Source organism: Oenanthe melanoleuca, chromosome 3, assembly GCF_029582105.1.
Source record: "Oenanthe melanoleuca isolate GR-GAL-2019-014 chromosome 3, OMel1.0, whole genome shotgun sequence".
Lineage (NCBI taxonomy): Eukaryota > Metazoa > Chordata > Aves > Passeriformes > Muscicapidae > Oenanthe > Oenanthe melanoleuca.
The window spans coordinates 58566931-58588142 of NC_079336.1; the positions used below are offsets into that span (position 1 = coordinate 58566931).

The 21212-nt window shown below is 38.8% G+C and overlaps 1 protein-coding gene across 3 annotated transcripts in view; it reads left to right on the plus strand.

Annotated features, from left to right (window-relative positions):
• Positions 1-20947, plus strand: part of SYTL3 (synaptotagmin like 3) — a 33147-nt gene extending 12200 nt beyond the window's left edge. For all 3 annotated transcript variants that reach the window (XM_056486293.1, XM_056486294.1, XM_056486295.1), the window contains 11 exons: positions 1041-1113; positions 2022-2094; positions 5372-5496; positions 9047-9190; positions 11872-12050; positions 14120-14222; positions 16343-16510; positions 16705-16804; positions 18025-18133; positions 19013-19218; positions 20416-20947. In XM_056486293.1, coding sequence (XP_056342268.1) covers positions 1041-1113; positions 2022-2094; positions 5372-5496; positions 9047-9190; positions 11872-12050; positions 14120-14222; positions 16343-16510; positions 16705-16804; positions 18025-18133; positions 19013-19218; positions 20416-20546 — 1411 coding nt within the window. In that variant the 3' untranslated portion in view covers positions 20547-20947. The remainder of the gene's footprint in view (positions 1-1040; positions 1114-2021; positions 2095-5371; positions 5497-9046; positions 9191-11871; positions 12051-14119; positions 14223-16342; positions 16511-16704; positions 16805-18024; positions 18134-19012; positions 19219-20415) is intronic.
• The last annotated feature ends 265 nt before the right edge of the window (positions 20948-21212 follow it).

Below are 21212 nucleotides of genomic sequence, written 5' to 3' on the forward strand. Positions count from 1 at the left end.
CATTATTTGTTCAATGGGAGATATTGCTGATATGATAGTTTTACAATAAATAGTAGACAAGAAGGTAGACACTTTCACTTACCAAACTTAAAAAAAAAAATAAAATCTAGTTTGCAGTGAATTAATACTTTGACTAAAGGCTAAGGCCTGATCATACTTAAGTTATTACCAGTGCTACATAATGAAGTAAGTATGCTTATTATGTTATTAAAGGAACCCTCTGCCTTAAAATAAACCAAACCAAAAAACCATGACACCAAACAGCAACAACTACTACCAAAATCTAAACCAGCCAGAAAAAAACCCAAAAGCCCAGTGTAAAATAAGATATGAAGAGATGGTCTCAATTTAATAGAATTGTCTGGCAAGGCACAGCTGCATAAGAAAGAAACTTATATTTGGCTGGATAAGATCCTAACCAAGACTTGATTTACCTGGATGTGGTAAAAACTAAAAAAGAATCAAGAAGGAATTTCACCAGCTGCCTTAGGATCTGTGATTGTGCTGTGATAACAGAATCATAAGATTTTATTTTTTTTTTTCCCCACAGACCAGGATTATTTATCACAGATGGAATGGCAGGAATGTTAAAAGGGTGTTTAACAACTCTGAACCCAGGCAAGGAAGGATCCTTTTAGTATTGTAAATAAAGATGACTGTTTTCTGAAAACATCTCTGAATATGAAGATGTGGGGTGCATCTTACAGGAATTGTGTTTTAGAACTCAGGACACAGATTGTAATACTGTCAGCCATATAGAAGTCTAGGGAGTCTATCCTAAATGAGGTCTTCCTGATAGTTCTAATTTAATAATTTTACCGGGAGCACTCCAAGATTGAGAAGGTAGAAAGGTTGTCCTAATTCCTAAGAACGGGTAATAAACCTGTGATGCAACTTTTACAGACATAGGATGTTGACCCAGACCTTTATAGAGTGTAGGAAACACAGGTAATGAAGATACTGTGCATGGACATGCTTTATTTATTCATCTGTTGGCATAATGTATTAATTGTTGCACTGTTTATCTCTTAAATTTCTAGTAAGATTTCTGTCGTGCCTCCGACTCCACCTCCTTTCACAGAATCTGCAGCAGGAAACAATGTGATGGGAAATGTATGTATCTGCAGAATATACATATAAGTGCACCACTTAGAGTGTCATTCATATGAAAAGGTCAGCCACAGAAATGTGGTAAATAACCGCCATAATGTCACTATGCCACTAAATGCAGCCTTTTGTTAGTTTGTCATTATTTTTATGCTGCATGGCTACTGGGAGAGAAAGTTTAGAGGCTTTGAGGGCTGTTTTAAATTAGTTTTCAGTTTTTTAGGGAACTGGTTAAGCACTCTACTTGACATTAGAATGTTGCATCTGGGTTTTGGTGCCTCATCACAGGAAGACTTGACTGAGAACTGAGTTCCACTCGAAGGGATCCTGTGTTTCTATGATATTCAGTAGTGATGTGTCACTTTCATTACTGAATGAGAAACAGTGAATTTGATGACTGCCTTTGCATTGCAGTTTCTAGTGGACAGAATAGTAGAACATGGCTTGAAACTCACAGAAATTACACTAAATTACAGTTTCATTTAATTTTGGACTGGATCTTCAGCTCTGGCTTTGAAGCCTCTTGCAGATCTGTAGATATTCTTATGTACTTACCTGGAGTTTGATGAAAACTCTTTGTTCTGTAATGGATAAAAGTAGTAAATACCTCACAACAAATCAGTGATGTAATTAGCTGTATTTATTAAGTTACTATGTGATCTTTCTGCAAGAAGTTCCACTTATATGTGAAAGACCATGGAACTTGAAAAGATTACTTTCCATCTTTATCTATTAGTGTGATAGTTCCCAAGTATGTCAGTGTATGTCCTCAGATGTATTTATCTACTGGGAGCAAAGGAGTGAAGTGCAGCCTTACCATCTGATTGTTATGTGGCCTGTAGATACGTAATCATGAAAACTTTAAATTTACAAGTATTTTGTGTTTTCTTACTCTTTGCATCTCCTATTTGCAGGAACTTGGAGAGTCTAAAAGATTTAATAAGTCTGTGGAGAACTTGTTTTTGTCTCTCACAACACATATGAAAAGTAAGTAGCTTTCACTGTCTTGTCATTCCAGAATAACATAGTCAAATGATTGAATTTCTGGCCACAGTGTTGCCCAGGAAGTTATTATAAAAAAAGGCTCACAAGTAATGGCTGAAACAATTAATGCCAAGGCTGTGCCAACCTGCAAAATAGTGCAAGAAATCTAATTCTCCTTCAGTATTCTGCCAGTATATTCTGTATTATTTTTCTTTTAGTTTATCATGTGTTGAGGTGCAGTGTATTTAATCCATGTTAGAGTAATTACCAATTTCTGATCTTCATGTTATCTGGCTGAACCCCAACTGACCCAGTCAAAGAGTCCATGATTTAACAGGAGTTTAATATTTTCATTCACTGGCAGTATTCATGAGGACTTCCTTCCTCTTTCTCAGTCTAGTTGTGTGGAATTTTTCAGTGCACATTTCTAAGTGCTCTCTAGTAACAACTCCTGTTCCATTCTGATGCTTTTGGTTCCTTCCATTCTCTTACACTGCCTGCTGTTCCTAGGGATGCAGACTGTGCACCTCTAAGGGTAAGTACACTGAGGACAGTCAGCCTCTGTAAGAAACAAATTAAAGGCATTGGTGACCAGAGGAAAACAACTTCTGAGCTGTAAGAAGATTACAGGGGCTTCCAAATTTGCATGGATTTGAACAAAGCGTAGTATTCTTTTACTAGCTTCTACTTGCACAGCCCCACATGTGAGATTAGACCTGAACAAGTCTGGCTTCAGTGCCTTTCTGCCTTTCGCCCTAACTCTTGTTTTTTTATTCTTGTTTGGTCTTTCCTTTAGCTTCTTCTATCCATCTTAAAGACCTATTCCCTTTTCACTGTGCAAATTTAATGTTGTGTCTGTGAGAACACATGCTAAAGCTATGCAGAGATGTGGTGACTTGTTCCTAAACAAGCATACAGTGCTGTAAGACACTGGAAACAGTAATAGTGGCAGCACAGAACTGAATGCAAAGTAATTTATTCAGCTTTCTGTTAGTTTGAAGCCTGGCCATATCCCAGAGTTACTGGTAAAGACTGTCAGGACTGCAGCAAACTAATTTATTAATTCCCTGCTACCAAAAGGAAGGTTCTACTCCACTTGCATCTTTCTTTTCTCTCTCTTTCAAGCCTTATACTGCTATAATTAGCACCTGGAACCCTCTGGAAACTAGTTTAGCTAATTTGAAGGGAAGAATATTAACTTAGACAAAGCACACAGGTACTTTTTAGCTGTTTTAGTGAGTTAAATGGGCTCAAGGTAAGAATATGTTGAAACATGTACGACAGAATGCTGGTCCATGTGATCAGAAGCCATATCAGGGATGGAGAAGAACAGAGCAGGGGTTGCAGAGGGAGATGGAAGCAAGTTGGTAGTTCAGTTCAGCTATGGGTAAAACCCCACTCAGGTGCTCTCATCCTCAGTTACTGTGGAGCAGTTTAATTTGGGAGAAAATAACAGGCTGTTTCAATCATTGAAGTCAGTAACTAAAAAAGTATAGGAAGTCTTACAGAGAGAAAGGCTTGGGTTTCTTGACTTAAGAAAGCTTTTCCAGACAATATGGCCTCTCAGATGAAACCTGGTACTGTGCTGATAAATGTTTTTGATCACGAGTGTCTAAAGTTAGTACTCTGTATCTTATCTAGATAAGTGTCCTGGTTTGCAGAGGTATTTAATACACCCAGCTCTTGTGTATTGCAGTAAATAAACCTGAGGAACCTCGTTCTGCCTTTGGCTCTCTCACTGGAGCCAGCGTGTGTGCGTGTCTGAGAGCAGTGAGAACGAGGGAGCAGCGTGTGCAGCACAAAACTGCCATTGTACAGTCTGCTCCTTTATGCTGCTACTTCCTGTTCCAGTGTGGCTTGGCAGCAAGAGAATATTATAATCCAGTGGTGGCCATTTGGTGAATGTAAAATGAATTGCTGGTTGTAGTTTTATTTGCAGTGAAAAATTGCTCTTGGCACAAGAGTGTGTCAGTCTTACTGATATTTGGGTAGAGAAGCCAAAAGAGGAATAGATATGACAACTGAACATTTGTGTTTTCTCACACAATAACCTGTTCTGTAACCTGTTCCTTGTAAGAGAGTGTGAGGCAAGGCTGGTGTTTCTGCCTCTACTGCTGGTCAAGCTACTCAGATTGTATCTATTCCATTAGAACTCTCAATTCCAGTCTCTTTTATGATCTCTGATTTCACTGTGTATGTTAAAAACCTGGTTTCATTTACAGAGATGGCTTAATTGAGCCTGCCTTTGAATAGGTCACATGGTGTTTTAATAGTGTACACAGAGTACAGTAAACATCTGAGGACTGATTGCTAAGAACAAAACTAACCCAGAGTGTCTTTAAAAATCACACTTGAGTGCCATTGTTTTTTGAATACCATAATGTTGCATTGTCTGCTGTCTGAGGTTCCTCCACAGAGGTTCATTTTGTGAGAGAAGTGTTTATTTCTTCTGTATGAATTAAACATATGATAGCTATTTCATGCACTACTTATAAATTTTTAATTCTTCATGAGAGTCTGTCTGGGATTGACAACAAAGTATCTGCAGTTAAGCCTGCTCGTATTCAACTTCAGAAATCATGGATGAGTGCTGCCCTTCCTTTTAAGTGAAATTCTGAGCGTACACTGAGGAATAAGAAGTGAAAAGTAGGGCATTAAATGTTCAGTTGTCCTGTAGATTTATTTGCCAATAAACTACATGTTGCTGAAGTGTTAATTCAACAAGGTGCCGAAGTATGGACATAAGCTTATCCATAATGTTATTGAAGTCAATGATTGCTAGTCAGGTTCTTAAAATTATATGTGGTTTGGGACCAGAGTATGTAATATCCCTCCTTTCATCCATGTTTTGGATACATTTCTAAATGTTTTCCAACATGATCTTCTTTTTATTTTCCATTGTCATGATGCTTTATGTTGTTATAATGATTTTACTTTTATCCTGAACCAAACCGCTTTACAAATCAAATTATACATAGAGACTGTAGTAGCTGCTTCTGAGAGGAAATGCTCTTTGATGGCTTACAAATCCTTGCAGCAGCTATAATGATAGGCAGCAAGAAGCATAATTTCCAGTTGAAACAGCATGAAAGATTTAGGCAGGCAAAGTATAATTATATACAATATGAAAATCACTTGTCTTCCCATCTGTTTCTTACTCTTAGGAGATCAATGCTGAGGGTGTAGGATGACAGTTTGAAAGCTACAGAATTAGCCTATAAGTCTATAGGATTGCTTGAAAAGTTCGTTATAGTGACTTTTCTCTTTATTTTCACTTCAGAAATATCAAAGTCCCAGAATGATATGGCTGACAGGTGTGTCCTAACTGCAGATTATGGGAAGAATGTGGAAAGAAGAAAGCAAAGAAGGAGCCAGTCTGACACTGCAATCAACATTACAAGCAGGGTATCCATATTATTGTACACGGTCTCTAACTGTAAAAGCGGTTTCAGAGTGAAATATATTTGTGAGGGCAATCATGTGCACAGTGGAGTTTTGCTTTTATTTTATGAACAGCACGTAGCTGATGTTCACTGGCTGTGGCCAGAACTCTGATTTTTCACAAAGTTTTTGACAGATTCTGCACAATTGATGTCAGCCCAGAGTTGAAGTGTTAGACTGCGATTTTTATGAAGGGAGGGAAGGATGGTGAGGATGGGACATTTTGCTGTCAGGTGCTCACAGATTCTCTTGTGGTTGAATTGATACCTGCTCTGTGTGATTGTTGGGCTGCAAGGAGGTGCCCCTTTTACTGCTGAACAGGACAAACTATGACCATCCCAAACCCATCCTGATGTTTTCTGAACATATTTTAACTTGGCAGGGAGAAAGCATTGCTGTTAGTTGCTAAGCAATTTCCCTTTTCCTTTTGCTTTGGTTACAGTCTCTAGCTTTCAGTATTTTCTTGAGAAGTCTGAGAGAAATCCAGTCATCTGTTTTCCTAAAAATTGTGCAGGGCTGAAGATGATCTCACATTTCTGCTTTAGAGTTACACTGAAGGTTTTATTTAGTACCCTTTCAGCTCTCAAGTGACTGAACTTTGTCCATACTGTTTTCCGCATTGTGGGTACTTACTGAATTGCCTTGTTCATCTGAATGAGGTCAGTGTGGTTTGCTAAGTGGCTGGATTAGATGCTGAGAAAAGCCCTTGCTTTGGGATAGACCTTGTGGCACACATTGCTCACAGTTCCTTTGTGTACTTTTTCACTTTCCTCAGAAGTGTTAGGTGCTGATAAATGGAAGAGACAGGATGTCCAATTGCATGGGCTGGGCAGTTTGAATTGGCCAGGCAAGGTCTGAGAGCTCCGTGAATGTAGTCCAGGTATTTTTGTATGCAATTAAATTATCAATAGAATTGGCAACAATTATTGCTTACATAAGTGCTGCTTTCATTGTGGCAAGCCACACTTTGGTGTTAACTTTTTATTCCACAGGCAGAGCACTGCTCTTCTGATGCTTTGAAAAACATCACAGTTGGAGACAATGTGAATTCAGACTGTGCTTCACTGCATACTGGTCGCAAACAATATGGCACGTTTAAAAGATGGATATGGTTTCTTTGGCTTCAGAAATGAATTACTAGGAGAATCCAAATTATTTGTATGGGGTTTCAATTGCCTGTTTAACGATTTAGGACTTATATCCACACTTTGCATTGCGGGTTTTGAAAAATAGATTTCAATATTTGTGTGCCAGAGCACTATTTCTCTGAGTAATTTGAACCAATTGGACTATATTTAAGCTAGAATTTTAGCTTTGCTAGAATTATTGTTGACTTTTTTCTTGTAAATGTCCTTCAACTTTGTTTTCCTTTAGGAAGGGTGACTGTTTACATCCTTACTAGAAGTGTACCTTAAGTTATGGGACAGAACCTGTTTTAAATTACACTTGCAAAACAACTAATTATATTTATAAGAAAATATCATGTTGAAATCCTGTTATGGTTTCCACCCTAGAAAGAACTTTCATTTTCAGAGAATGATTCAGAACGGTGGTTTTTTTCCCCTAGAAACTATGTTTTTCTTTAAGGAATGACTGAAATTGTAACTGTAACCACAAGTTTGAATGTGCAGTGTTTAAGACTGGGGCACTACTTAAGCCTCGATAATACTATCTGTTTCTTAAGAAAGTTTGCTAAATTTGTGATGTATGCAGAGCTTGATTCCTTCAGATTGAAGTTGAAAGAGATTATACTTAACCCTCAGTATTAGTGAAGAAACCAAACCAAATGGCAGGAGATACCTGCCAGTGTAAAATCTGGATTTTGAGGGCCTCTCATCATCAGAATCCCTAAGTTTATTAAGGGAAGTGCAGTTATCCCTGCCTCACTGGGGGAGCAAGCAGGCATGTGCCACGTTTGGGAGCTGTTTGTGGTGCATTGGTAGCTGTGGGATACCTCTGCTGTGGCAACAGAAGCAGACAGAGCTGGGCTGGGCATGTGTGACCTGCTGCTGAGTTTAGCACTGGTAGCTGTGCTGCCTAGTCAGTCTCTCTATGTTCTGTACTGCACAATAGCAAAGTCTTTCTGATCCAAGTAGAAGCTAAAATTCTGTAGTATTCTGAAGTAAAATTCTGTATGTAGTAGTTTGTTAACAAGTGAAATTGGTTGTGTTTTATAAAGCAGAAGACAGTTTCTCGGCTAGGAAATACTATTTTGGGTTTGATTGGGGTTTTTTTGAGACTGTATTCTGAATGCATTTTCTATATGTTTCCCTTTCACATGGTAATTTAATTCTTGCATCTGTCCTTAAGGCAAAGCACTTAATAGGCATCACAATTTCTGTGTGTTATATTAACAGCAGACTGCTTAGGATTTTGCACATCCTGTTTTTTTTTCAGAAGTAATCTCACTGTATTATCTCATCTCTTGTCCTCATTTTGTAGTGCTTTCTGCTGACTGTGCAGGAGGGGTTCTCTCACATTTCCATTTCCTTTCTGCAAATAAGTCCTAATCCTTTCTATTGATTCAGTCACATTATATTCTTTTTAGTCTTTCAGGTAATCTGTTACACAACTTCTTAAAATAAAATATTTTCTTAGATCTTAACCATGTAAAAATTCTTACCTTACTTTTTTTTCCTATCCACTGAGGTGTCAACATACTTTCCATAGATTGTATTATCCCCAGGAAGTGGTGTGCCAGAAACACCAATATTTTGAGCATATTTCTAGCCCTATGTATTTGTATTTTGGCACTTCATTCTATTAGCCATTGTTCTTGGTAACAGAGGTGGCGAAGATAAATCTCAAGGAGTTTTGACTGTTTTATATATATATATATATATATATATATATATATATATATATATATATATATATATATATATATATATATATATATATAAAACTCTCTCAGAAATTATCAGGGTTTTTGTGGGGAAATTGGAAAGGTAAATGGACTTAGTCAAAGCAAAGTCAAGAACACCTTGGAAATTTCAACTTTTTCTATAAACAAAGCTTAGTAGGAACTTGTCAGTCTGTTTCTGTTTTCAAAAGTCTTTCAACTTAAGTTCATTCTTGCATAGGTAAATATGGGCATGTGTCATGCATATTGCAAAATACAGTTCTTAATTTCCTGGAGGCAAGATTATATTTTCTTCCAAAATTACTGTTTTGTTAAGGCCTAATAAGGACTTTTATTAGTATATTACTACTTTTAGTGTGTTATTAGTAGACTGCTGTTAGTAATTGCTGTGGTTGTGACCCTTAGATTAGCTGATGGTATGTTGATTTTAAAAAAATTATTATTATAATGAGTGTACCACTAACTGGGTTGAGAGAGTTATAAATCAACATTTAAATTAAGTTACTACATTATCTTGGTGTGCCACCTGAATGACCTTAATCAGAGTCAGTTGTAGATATTTACTGATTTTTCTTCTGATAGCATTCTTGAATCAGGGCATTTTTCCTAAAGCGAAAAAAGCCAAAAAATGACTCTCTGAATTTCTTACAGATGAAAAGTACACCCAGTCTGCAACAGCTCATCACTGGGGCCCAAGATGACAGTGAAACTCAGAGCAAAAGCAGTTGCAAGGAGGAAGAAGACATGACAACCAGTCCCACGAGTGATACAGTTTTCTGTGATGGCAGAAAACATGTAAGTTAAAGGTGAAACACACCAGAAGAGATGTTTAAAGGGAACAGATATAAAAGCTTGTGCAGAATGTTGGTGTATTTTGGATTCTATTACAAAATGAAGGAAGATTGCACTTGAGTTTCTATCTGATGAAAGACTGGTGCCTTTGGCACAGTCCTCATAGTAACACTGTGAACTTTTTGAAGCATAAGGCAAATTAATAATGGATAATTGATGGATATATCATCCACTGATAATGAATAATTGATAGAGCAGCTTCTTCTGAATTTTGCAAATGCAGCTAGTGTTCTTGCCATTTGATTATTAGGGCTGGGATTATGAATGTGGTACTTTCTCACCCAGTATCTGGCTTTTTCTCTTCAAGCTTCATTTAACCAGAAGGGTTTTGTCAGTCTGCAAGAACTGTGGTATTGGAAATGTCAGTGGAAATTCAAATGTCAGAATGCCAGTGAATGAAGAGGAAACTGACAGTGATGGAAGCCAGGGGAACAGTTCACAGATTTAGGGGATGGCATTGAATCATCCTCTGTTGGATGGCATTTTGAATACTGCAAATGAGAGAGAAGGAAGCTGGTTATAAATGGATTCAGCACATGCTTTAAAGCCTCTGTGATTAACTGTGGAAGCTAATTTCTATCTATTAGTGATGAGGTTAGGCAAGGTGAAGTATCCAAAGAATTCATGACTGATCTTGTAAAGAAGGGAACTAGAATGACTTGGGGAATCAAAATTAAACCAGGCTGCTCACTTGACAGAGAAGTAGAAACACACACAGGGACCTTGGTGCTCTCTCACAGCTGATTACACTGTGGAGTCTGAGGTGTTAAGCTGACAAATGGAAAACAGTTTTGTATTACATTTGTGATTCCAATGACAACCATTTGAGCTGGGTTGTAGAAAGCTCAGGCTTAAAATGGAAATATCTTCTACTATCTTATAAAGGTGGAGGTCAAATTCCATTAAACTTCTCTTTATGGGTAATTGTTAGATATTGAAGGCCACTTAATAAAAAATATATCCTCTAGAACATCAGATGGCATTGCTTCCAGTCATGCCAGCAGAAATACAATATGTTAAATCCCTGCTCACTGAACCAAAAGTGGTGACTTCCACATAGAATGTATGGGATGCCTGATCAGGTGGGAGACTCATGTAGTGATATTCAGTCCAAACATCATTAACCATAACACCTATCCAGCCTTCCTAAATAAATAGAGTGTTCTGTTGAATAAATATGATGACCTTTCACAGAACTTTGTTTTAGGACATATGAGCTTAGGACAAAACTCTTTGCATTCCTTTACTGCAAAGGATTTTGGTGGAAAATAAGCATTTTTTGGTCTAGTGAATAAAAATGTTGATGAATGAAAGTGCAGAGCTGAACAAAGCTGCTACACTTCTTGTGGAGGGAGCAAGATTATTTGCAACAAGCATCAGGTCAAAACAGTCCTTACACTTCTTTTGACTTCCTCAGTAAGCACTCTTACCCTCTCTTGACACATGTGTGTGTTGCTTAGAGCTTAAAAGAGAGAGTAGATAGCCTCTTTAATAAATCCATTGGTGTGAACTGAATATTTGGCATGCTGCACAAAGGAAGAAAAGCATCTCCACGGAAGAGAGATATGATCTTGCAAACACTGCTTTGCACACTGCTGGGTTGTGCAATGCAGAACTCCTTGGTTAACCAGTCCTGTGTGGGTTGGTGTTTATTTTCAGGGGGAGGAGTGATCTAACACAGATATCTTAGCAATCTAGGGCAGAGTTGCTGAGAGACTGATCACAACAGTGGTGCCTTCGTGACAAATTCTGTGTAAAATGTTTCTAGGGCTCACCTTAAAGAATATCATTATGAATGAATAGAGATCAAACTGTTCTGAGTTGGTAATTTGTTACAGCAAAGGCAAGATAGCAGCCTAGAGTTACATGTCTGGGCTGGGCCCACAAATGATTGATCTCTTCCTTCTTTGCTGTGTCCTGCCTTCTGTAAATGCTAGAAACAAGTGCTCTTTATATGTGTGGATGGATCATATATAAAGCATCCAAACCTTTGCCCCAAAGGTGGAAGTAAATGAACAGAGAAAAAAGTGGCTGAGGTGAACTAGGGAGCATCCTCTTTATGCACCCACATACAACAGCTGGAAGTATTGATATTTTAATCTCTCCTGAATGGTCTGCAATACAGAGTACATAATTTTTATATAGAATTGGAACATCTTGTAAAGTATTTACCGGATGTGCAGGCCACTTTGGTATTTCCTCTAATACGTGGTAGAACCAAATGTCTTGGTAGTGTACCCAACTATGAGCTATGTATTAAAAGCAGGCTTCTAATTCAAAGAGTTTGCTTTTAGATTCCAGAGGGTTTTTTCACTCCCTTTCAGACACTTAGCCCATTTTTCTCAGGGAAAGCAATGTAGCAGTTTTATACGAAAACAGTTTCTAGATCCAGAAGTTACCTAAAGCATTTTCTCAGCCTAGAAAGTTTACTGAAGAGGGGAAAGCAGTCATGATTTTCAGAGATGTTATGGAATCAATGGAATGTTTTCTACAGATTGCCCTAAATTTCATGATTTGCAGTAGCTTTACAGTGATATCTGTAAAGATACTGACTGTTGAGGGAAAGAAATGTTTTGTCCTGTTTGATCTGAAGCTGCTTTTACCAGACATTTGTCTTTTCTTAGGGGAGTTTGTATAGTCTTAGCAGCACTTGCACTGAGTCTGGAAATTTTGGCAAGGCTAACATCACAGGAGAAATAGAGTTTGCCTTAAAGTACAACTTCAGAGCTTGCATCTTGGAGGTTTGCATCAAGGGATGCAAGAACCTGGCTTATGGAGAAGAGAAGAAGAAAAAGTGTAACCCGTAAGTATTTCTGTAAAGAAGAAGAAGAAATGTAAGGATAATATTCTGGTTTTTACAATACTTATACATGTTCTGAGTGAATGGATTTTGATACATGATTGTATGCCATACTGGCACCTTCAGAACATCCAACATACACACCAATCCTTTGCACACATACACACTGCAAGGCAAATAGTTCTTATTCCATTATGACCATTTTCTGCTTGGAATTCTCTTTCCCAGCCTGTGAACAGGCAGTTGGGTATGTGTATTGCTGCTGAGTACCTTTGGGCCTTAGGAATAGCTGTTTAGTCTAGTTCTGAAGTTGTGGCTGACACATGAGATTGTCCTGTTTTTAGTTCATCTGCTGACCCATTGTGGGTCACTGAATGGTTGCTATACTGCTTGGGTGTTTCCATCTTCTGTGATAAAAGTAAAAATTTCAACTGCTGCAACATATTTTAAAATCTAAAGCTGTTTAATAATTATGTACCATTGTAAGAGGAGGAAGTAAATATTACTGTGCAGAAAATTTTGGTTGTATTATTAAGCCATGGTGGCTTCTCTGTTTATCACTAAAGAGTCCTCTCTGACTACCTCCCTAACTACCTGTTTTTGCCCCTGCTGGTTCACCATGTTTGAGCATCTGAGTACCCACATTGGAATTGTGGCCTTGCAGTCACCTTCACCTAGAAGGATGATGGATTTTGTGCAGATCTTGCTGAGTATATTCATAAAGACAAGCTTGGTGATGGGCCTGTGGAGAAGGGCTGTTTTGGGAGTACTTCAGAAGTGGGTCAAGGTTCTCTAAGTCCTCTGGTAATTAAGCCAGGCAAAGTTTCAGGAAAGGCAGTGTGGGAAGTGCTGTGTAGTAAACATCATGTTCTCTATGGGCACATATTTATATATTTCTGTTGGTTTCCAAGCCAGCTGAAAAAGTACAGCACACTTATTTGACATGCTTGCTGAAAAGCAGGCTTTTAATTGATGTTTAAAATCTGATCAATTATTTAGCTTATTTGCTGGTTTGAAGTCTGGCTGGCTATGTTTTAATTAAAATGATATGGGCTCATAGAACAAGAAGCTAAATCTTCTGGTACCTGCATATTTTAAAAAGTAGCTTTACCTGTGGATCAGTTTGGAAAAAATAGGGAATATGTGTAAGTTCTGCACTGATGATATGAGATACAGCTGATTTTGTTTGCCCAGTAAGTTAATCAAGAGGCTGTTTTAAAATTCATTTAAATCATAATATCTGAAATATGTATAAGTACAGCTTTAAAATGCTTTGTATTATGTAAACATCCACTCCTTTCCCTGACAAACTGTAAGCACTCACTATTGCTGAAATTCTTTACTTTTGAAGCCATGACACAACCACAGCCCATTGAACTGATATTAAGGGGAATACTTATGTATTAGCATTCACTTGACCTACACTTGAGAAACTTTGGGCATTAATCATTGGTGCTTGATTATTGATCCAACTTAGCTTCCAGAAATTTTTTTGGCTGATTTTTCTTCAATCAATATTAGGGCAGTTTTGAGCCCTTTAGGTAATCTCCCATTTTCATTCTGGTAGCTGTTAGAATGATTAGCATTTGTAAGACCTATGAGTTATTCTGCATTATTTACCTGATGTTGTGAAGATGAGATTTTCTTCATGAATGCTGGGGGACAAGTAGCAGTGACTCTAAAGTTGATTGAGTTTAGTTTTTTTTCTTTAAGCACATAATATGCTGTTTGTTTCCATCATAAAGCTGTCACTACAACTGACAAGGTGACTTCTTTAGGGGGCTGTTTGATCAGAGGCTGAGGGTAGGACAACAGGATTCCTATTCAGATCCTAATCCATTCCCAAGTACAATGGAATTGAAACACATTAGCTGAATGGTACAGAAGGATCCTTATAGCCTATCTGCTTTTATTAAGAAAATATATAAATCATATTTTGCCATTTTATTGCTTAGGAGCTTGCAAAGTCAATAAAGTTGTTTAAGAATTAAGAGAAATCTCCTCGCATCTAATTTTTTCATTTGAACCTCCCTGCCCCTTCTGATCACTTTCTATGTATCTTTATCTCCAAGGTATGTGAAGGTTTATGTACTTCCTGATAAATCTCCTCAGAGTAAGAGGAAGACAGCTGTTAAAAAGAGCACAGTGGATCCAGAGTTTGATGAGACTCTGAAGGTATGGTTTGCAATTCCATGCTGCTAAGTATGCTTTTCCATGGTACAATTCTGCAAGTTCTGAACTGACTTCATGGGGCAAATTTAGGAGTCACTGCAAAGAATAATTTTTAAAATTATATTTTTTTCAGCCTTAATAACAGATGGTTGCTTTTGGAGCTGCAACAGTAAATTGGAAACTATTAGAGTGGTCTGCCTTTGTCCAAGAAATTACCTTTAGTGAATAGTATTGCTCTGATTTATCATCTGACAAAAGCAAAGTCTTTCATAGATGGTTTTTCTTGTACATTCAGAAACTGGGTGTATTGCAGAACAGTTGTAATTTTACACAAATATCCCTTTCAAGTGATACCCCTTTGGTCAGTGTCACTGGAAGTGTCTCTGTACAGTTAACTGTGTGCCAACTGAAATCCACCATCTCTAAAACAGTGTCTGCTTCCTTTTCCCTCTGCAGTTGATGCTTGGCATTTCTTTGTACTGTCTAATTTCAAACATTAATAATCCCAGCAGAGAAGAGTAGTTATGATTTCAACTCCTCAATGCCTTTCAGTATTGCTTTTTGTATCCTTGTTAGAATTGTGTTTAGGGAACAGGAGTCATTATTCTTACACTTCACAGACACTTCATTAAATATGAAGCTGCATACTGCCAGCTGGGAGAGCCTGGATTAGTTTGTTTGATCCCAGCTTTCCCAGCTCCACTTCTGTACTTAGATCACTGCAAACAATTTTTGTGTGTGTGCTTTGCCAAGCTGCAGTAGGACATAAAATGATGAGTTCTTCAGTAATATATTGTCTTGGAAGAGATATGATGCAAAGTTAGTGAAGAGGCAAACTTGTGTTGCTTCTTGAACTACACAAAAGTTTGTATTACTTCCAACTCTTGGTGTGTGAGAACGTCAAGGATCAATAATGGGTGAAACATTCAAAAGGTTTGTAAAGACCATAGTTCATGTTTGATAATAACATAAAAGGATTTTTGTAATGTATGTGATTCTTATACAGCCAAAGCCTCTCTATAGGGTTTAAGTTGGCAGAAAAAAATGGCCAGAAGTTGTAATCACTGGTCCTAATTTTATAGTCCTTTTTCAATGCCAGTCATGCAGAAGTGCTTAAAGGAGAGTGAGAGCCATGCCTGAGCTGGCTGCATAAACTCCAAAGGTGTTTACTTAGAAATATTTAGAGAGAGTTTAATTATTAGTTTATACAGAGCGGCAAAAATGGTCAAAAGTGCAAAGTACTACTGCAGATGAACTCCATCGTGACACTGAGATCCAACTGGGTGGGATTCAGGTTAAGGTAGCTGCATGTGCTCTTGGGAGTCACTGGAGCCCAGGGTGACTCAGGATGATCAGCCACAGAGCCCACACCCAACTTGTGATTCAGCAGCCTAAATATGGGTACTGATTTCCTTGCCTGTGCCATTGCCTCCAGCTTTCTGTGCTGGTCACCTGTGGGCTGGGTTTGCCAGTCTCGGGGGGTGTATTTAGATACCCAGCAATGTCTCAAAGGGCTCCAACTATGTTTGGAGAGTGGATCAAGGCTTTAATTAGTCATCAGATGAATTACTTCCTTGCCCCTGCTGACTGCATTAAGTAGCTGTCCACAGACCAGAATGGGAATTTAAGAACCATCATTAGGTGTCTTCTTGAGCTGGTCTCAAGAGCAGCCATATTCTGGAGTGTAAACAGGAATATATATATATATATTTATATATATATACACACACACATATGTATGTATACACACGTATATAAACAAAAAGCAAACCAGCAACAACTAAAAAAACCCTGAACAAAAAATAAAAATACTAACACCAAAACCCCAGCAAAAATTGTCAAGAGTCAAAACTTAAAATTTTGAATTTTTAATCAAAAACTTTAGCAAGGCAGGTCAAGGTATTCCTGGAATGTTGTTTCCTATTTGAATGAGCATTATTCAGCATGTATAATATATAACTAGTTGGGGTTTTTTTCAGCTTGCAAAGCACACTCAGACAACATGGTTCTGTCTCATCCAGAGGCTTTCAGTCATGCTGTGGCTGGGTTCCTGGGAGCAGGTGGTGAGTGTGGGCTTGCATTCATCCTGTGCATTGCTCTGTACATGCTGTTTATCTTTCTAGTACAAGATTGAATACTCCCAGCTGAGAAGTCGGCAACTTCAGATCTCTGTGTGGCATGCAGGAGCTCTCAAATACAGGGTGTTTTTGGGGGAAGTGGTGATTCCCCTGGCAGAATGGAACTTTGAAGAGGAGTCAATGCAGTTTGACTGGTACCCACTCAAACCCAAGGTGACTCTAAGTTTTTGTGCTTAATTGTACCTTTAAGAGCAAGATGTAGTGAAAGCCATGAGAAAGATCACCCCTATGAGATCATTGAGGGCAAAATGTTGTCAATCCAGCCCATGAGCAAGATGTGTTGGAAACACAAATAAGCTGTGAGAATGATTGCAGTAATGCAGACTTCTGTATGTCCCTTTCTTCAGCTTGAGAAGCCTGAAGATGAACTTATCCAGTACAGCGGTGAGCTCCTCGTGTCTGTAAGGCTGTCGGTACCAGCCCAGTATCAAAACCTCCAGTTTGAAGGTATAAAATGTTTTGGCATTCACAAGTGCTTAACAGTTGCTCTTGGTGATCTTAGAGGTCTTTTCCAACATAAATGATTCTATGATTTTGTGAATTCCTTGGCTAGAAAAGAATTGAGATCAATGAAGGACTGGCAAAGTGTCCTTGTAATATTCCTGTATGGTTTTTTTAACAGCTGCAGTAAATGGTGCCTTGTGGTGTTCTATATCTTAGATTATTTTAAATCAAAATGTTTTCAAGCTTTGTATATTTGTTCTTTTTAATGCCAACAAGAGTTGCACATTGTAATGGCAGCAGTATGATGCATCCAGCTGTTTTCCAAACTTGCACCTGTCATGATATTAGCAGTAGAGGTGAAACAGCCATTCTGCTGTCCAAGGCAGAGACTGGACAATCTGGGGAAATTTTGGAAGGGAAGTATCTGCAAGGATACCAGACCAGCACCCTTGGGTTCCTCCAGTGGTCTCATCTTAGGGAGATTGTTTCACTTGAAGGGTGTTAGGTTCAAAACGTATAGTCAGGATTCAGTTTCTAGTAATGAAAACTTGTAAGGTACTGTAAGTATTGCTGTAGTATGTCAGAGCAGGCATCTGCTAGTGGAGTGAAATAAACACTTTTGGAGGGAGGGATAGGAAAACCTCCTTTTCCTTACCTCCCTAGACCACAGTGAGGTGTAGAGACATTCAGAGCTCTAGTAGTGCTCTCTGTCAGGACAACAGCAGCAGCAGGTAGAGACTAATAGGAAGCTCTAATTAACTGTTCTGTTATTTTCGTTTCCTTTTCCAAATTACTCCAAAGTTACCAACTCTGTATCTTCTCTTTTTCCTCCCTGTGCATGCCTGTATTTTGGGTCTCTGCTCTGTGCCTCGAGCTGAGTGGAGCAGTATCACACCCTGAGTTTGGCTCTCTCCCCTGCTTCTGACTGTTCCAGAAAAATGCTTCTGTGTGTACTGCCCTGTGTTTGCTTTTCACAAACACAACAGAAAGCTTTGTCTTTGGAACAGGGATCACAAAGCAGCCTGCTGCTCACTGCTTGGTTTGCTTTGTGTGTGAATCATTCACTGTACAAACATTCAAATCTCTGAAATGTTCCTAGTCCAGCCTTATGACTCCTTATCTCAGTAGTGCCACTTAGGCATTCCCCTACTTACTTTTAGCAGCATCTTAAGCTATGAGCTGAACTAACTGGGCATTTCATGTGATAAGTGCTCCTTTTTCAGGAAACAAAGACCAAGGAGTTCTCAACTGCCAGCTTCAGGTTATGATATTTGGGGCCAAGAACTTGCCTGTGCTGAGATCTGCTGGAATGCCAAACTCCTTTGTTAAAGGGTATGTCTGAGATCTAACACTTCAAATAGAGACTGTCACATGTGTTCCATGCAAATGTGCATATTAACATGTTTTCAGCAGGACACTGGCATGGGAGTGTGGCATTGCCCACACTCTTAATCAGACTTCCTAGTAATAGTGACACTTGGTTGTCTGCAGAACAGCAGCAGTTTGTAGGGTAGTGATGGGTCCCACCTGTCCTATTGGTCCTGAATTTTAGATTTGAATGATGTCATTAGATGTAGAATTCACTAGTTTAAGTATGTGCTCTTAGGGATTAGGGGAGCAGAAAAAAGGGTGCAAATACAGAAGGTGTTGTCACAGTTTCAGCTGTGCCTTTGCAGAATGAAGTATAGCTCTGGAAATACTGAAAATTTTATCCTCTTCATTCTTGACATTTTGAAAGAGAAGGAACGGAATTTTTCTTCAGTGTTCTGAGTTGCTTGTATGTGGGATTGTTTTACTTCCTTGCTGACAGGCATCAGATGCCACTGGAAGGATGATACTGCGGTAAACTTACATCTCATAAAACCATTTCACCTGTTGTGGCACCCACCTTTGGCAAAATGGGTGAGCATTTCATCTGCTGAAAGGCAGGTTTCAGGCACTATTGAGTAGCAGCATGTGGAGCAAAGACTCCTTCAGCAGTCAGTGGCAGCAGAGTCAAAGCAGACTAAAAGAGTTTTATTTGCACCTGCAATAAAGGCTGGTTGGAAAAGGTGCAGGTCCCTAAATAAACACAAGAGCACCATGTTCTACCTTGCATTAAGGCTGAAGGGTTTTGCTATGTAAGGCAAACCAAAGGGCTCTAGTTGGTTGTTAAAAATGTTCTGTTTTCTGGTTGAGAAATCAGTAGCCTAATTTTTTTTGGGGGGGAAGTTGTCTTATCCTTTCAGACCAAGCAGAGGTAAAGCAAAAGTCTCCTGTCCTGAAGAAAGAAGCCTGTCCACAGTGGAAACACTTGTTTGTCTTTGATGGTGTGACTCCAGGTCAGCTACAGCAATCATGTCTACACCTGACTGTCTGGCACAAGTCAAATTTCAGTGCAAGTGATCAATTCCTAGGAGGAGCCAGGCTTGGTGCAAGTAAGTTTTTTATCACTGGAAGTTGAAGGTAATTTGGGGAAAAGTGCATTTAGTTTCCCCCAAGCAGCAATAATTACACTGTGCTATTTATTACCTGCTATCATGTGCCTACACATGCAGTCCCAGCAACTGGGAACTGTCCTAAGCAACATGCAGTCGTGCAAGAGCTGATGCAAGTGCCTCTGTTCAGGTTCTGTGCAGGTTCAAGGTTATGAGTGGAAATTTTCAGGATAGCCATTTGTTAGCATAGTGATTTTTAAGGGTCAGAACCATGCAAAGACAAGCACTGAAATGATGTGGCTGTAACTCACACAGAGATCTACATATTTTTAAAGACTTATTCCTTTTATTATTTTCTATGAATTGGCTTATTTTAAATAACTTCTCATCAAAAGGAAGCAGGAGAACTAATCATTTAATAGACTCCAACCTTGCTTATGTCTGTGTTTATTTTGTATCAGCAAATCAGTCCAATCAATGAAATACAGGAGGTGAAACTTGCTCTAAAGGGGCTGTTGGAAGTTTGAAGTTTTGGGCTCTGCTCTAACATAAGAGTGAGCTTGCTTTCTTGGGTCTGAGCAATGCCTGAGAAACCCTCTGCTCACTGAATTGGACCCTATTTCACTCGTAGTTGAGCAGGGAAGCATTGTCTCTTGTCTGCCCAAAAGTCTCCCATCCTTGTTCTCCCAGCGAGTTAAGTGCTGTGGGTTGCAGTATGTGAGAGGAAAGGGTCAAATGTTGTTTTGGTATCAGCATGCAGTTGACAGGAGTATTATCACTAGTAATAACTCAATGTCATGCAGGCTTCCTCATGAACTTTTTGTTGCTTATCCTAGCCAGTGTTTGCCTTTCTGCTAGAGCAGGTACTAGCTGCTTGTAAGTGATCCAAGTCCAAAGCTGCAATGAACTGGAGCAGGAGCTTAGTGCCATTCTGCTATTCTGAGCATGCACACTTTCCCTTCTGCTTTTAGTCATGCAGCCAAAAACTTTTTCTTTGCACTCTTCAGAGAGTGATCCCAGTTTAACAGGATGTAAATAATAGTTCAAAAGTCTAAATACCATTTATTGCAATTAGTGCCTTAGGAGCTACAGAACAGCTGAAAATACTAGAATGTACAAGTGGGTGAAAGGGTTGGCCACAAGTTGGGCATGGCCAAGTGAGAAGTAACTCTGATCTTTCCTTTTGTTTTCTTGCAGAGGAATTCTTTGGCTCTATGGACCTTCCTTCTCAGGGAGTGCTCCAATGGCAGGAAGTGCTCCACAACCCAAACACATGGATGGACTTCCCACTTGTACTGCATTCAAATAAGGGAAACTTTAAATCATGAGAGATTATCACACACCAACTTTTCCTTTCCCATGTCTGATGTTTTAAACTGAAATGGTACATACACTTCAAGTCTGGGAAAGGTACACTGCAACAGCACCCATTCCAGTTTTTTTGGGAATAATTTATGTATTTGAACGTATGTGATATTCTGAATGTTTTATATCTTCAAAAGTTAAGGCTTTAGCGTGTCTCTAGCTGGAGTGTAAGGATAATATTGTTTCTTCAGGAGTGACAGCCTCAGTTTGGATGCATTATGCTGACAAAGCAACAGGAACAGGCAATGTGCAGCTTTCCATTTGCAGGCCTAGCAGAACTGTTACTATTTAATTTAAATCGCAGCTAGGGCTTCTTCAGAGAAAATAACCATTAAAACAATAAAGTTACATTATTTCACTCTTACATTGATGTTTTAGCCACAGAATTCAAAACCAGCTTATCTTTGTCTGCTTGCTCCAAATGGGTGATGCTAATGCCTCTGTGCTTCAGCATTATCTACACTGCCACTTTATTTCATGAGACCTTAGAAAGCTTTGGCCTGTGGCCATGTCTCTCAAATGTGTGCTGGCTTAGAAAGTTAAATGTATAAATTCTCTGTCAGTAGCAGGGTGGGACTACAGCCAGTGGAATAAGGGTGGATATAACAAGTTCCTTCTTATCAGCTGCC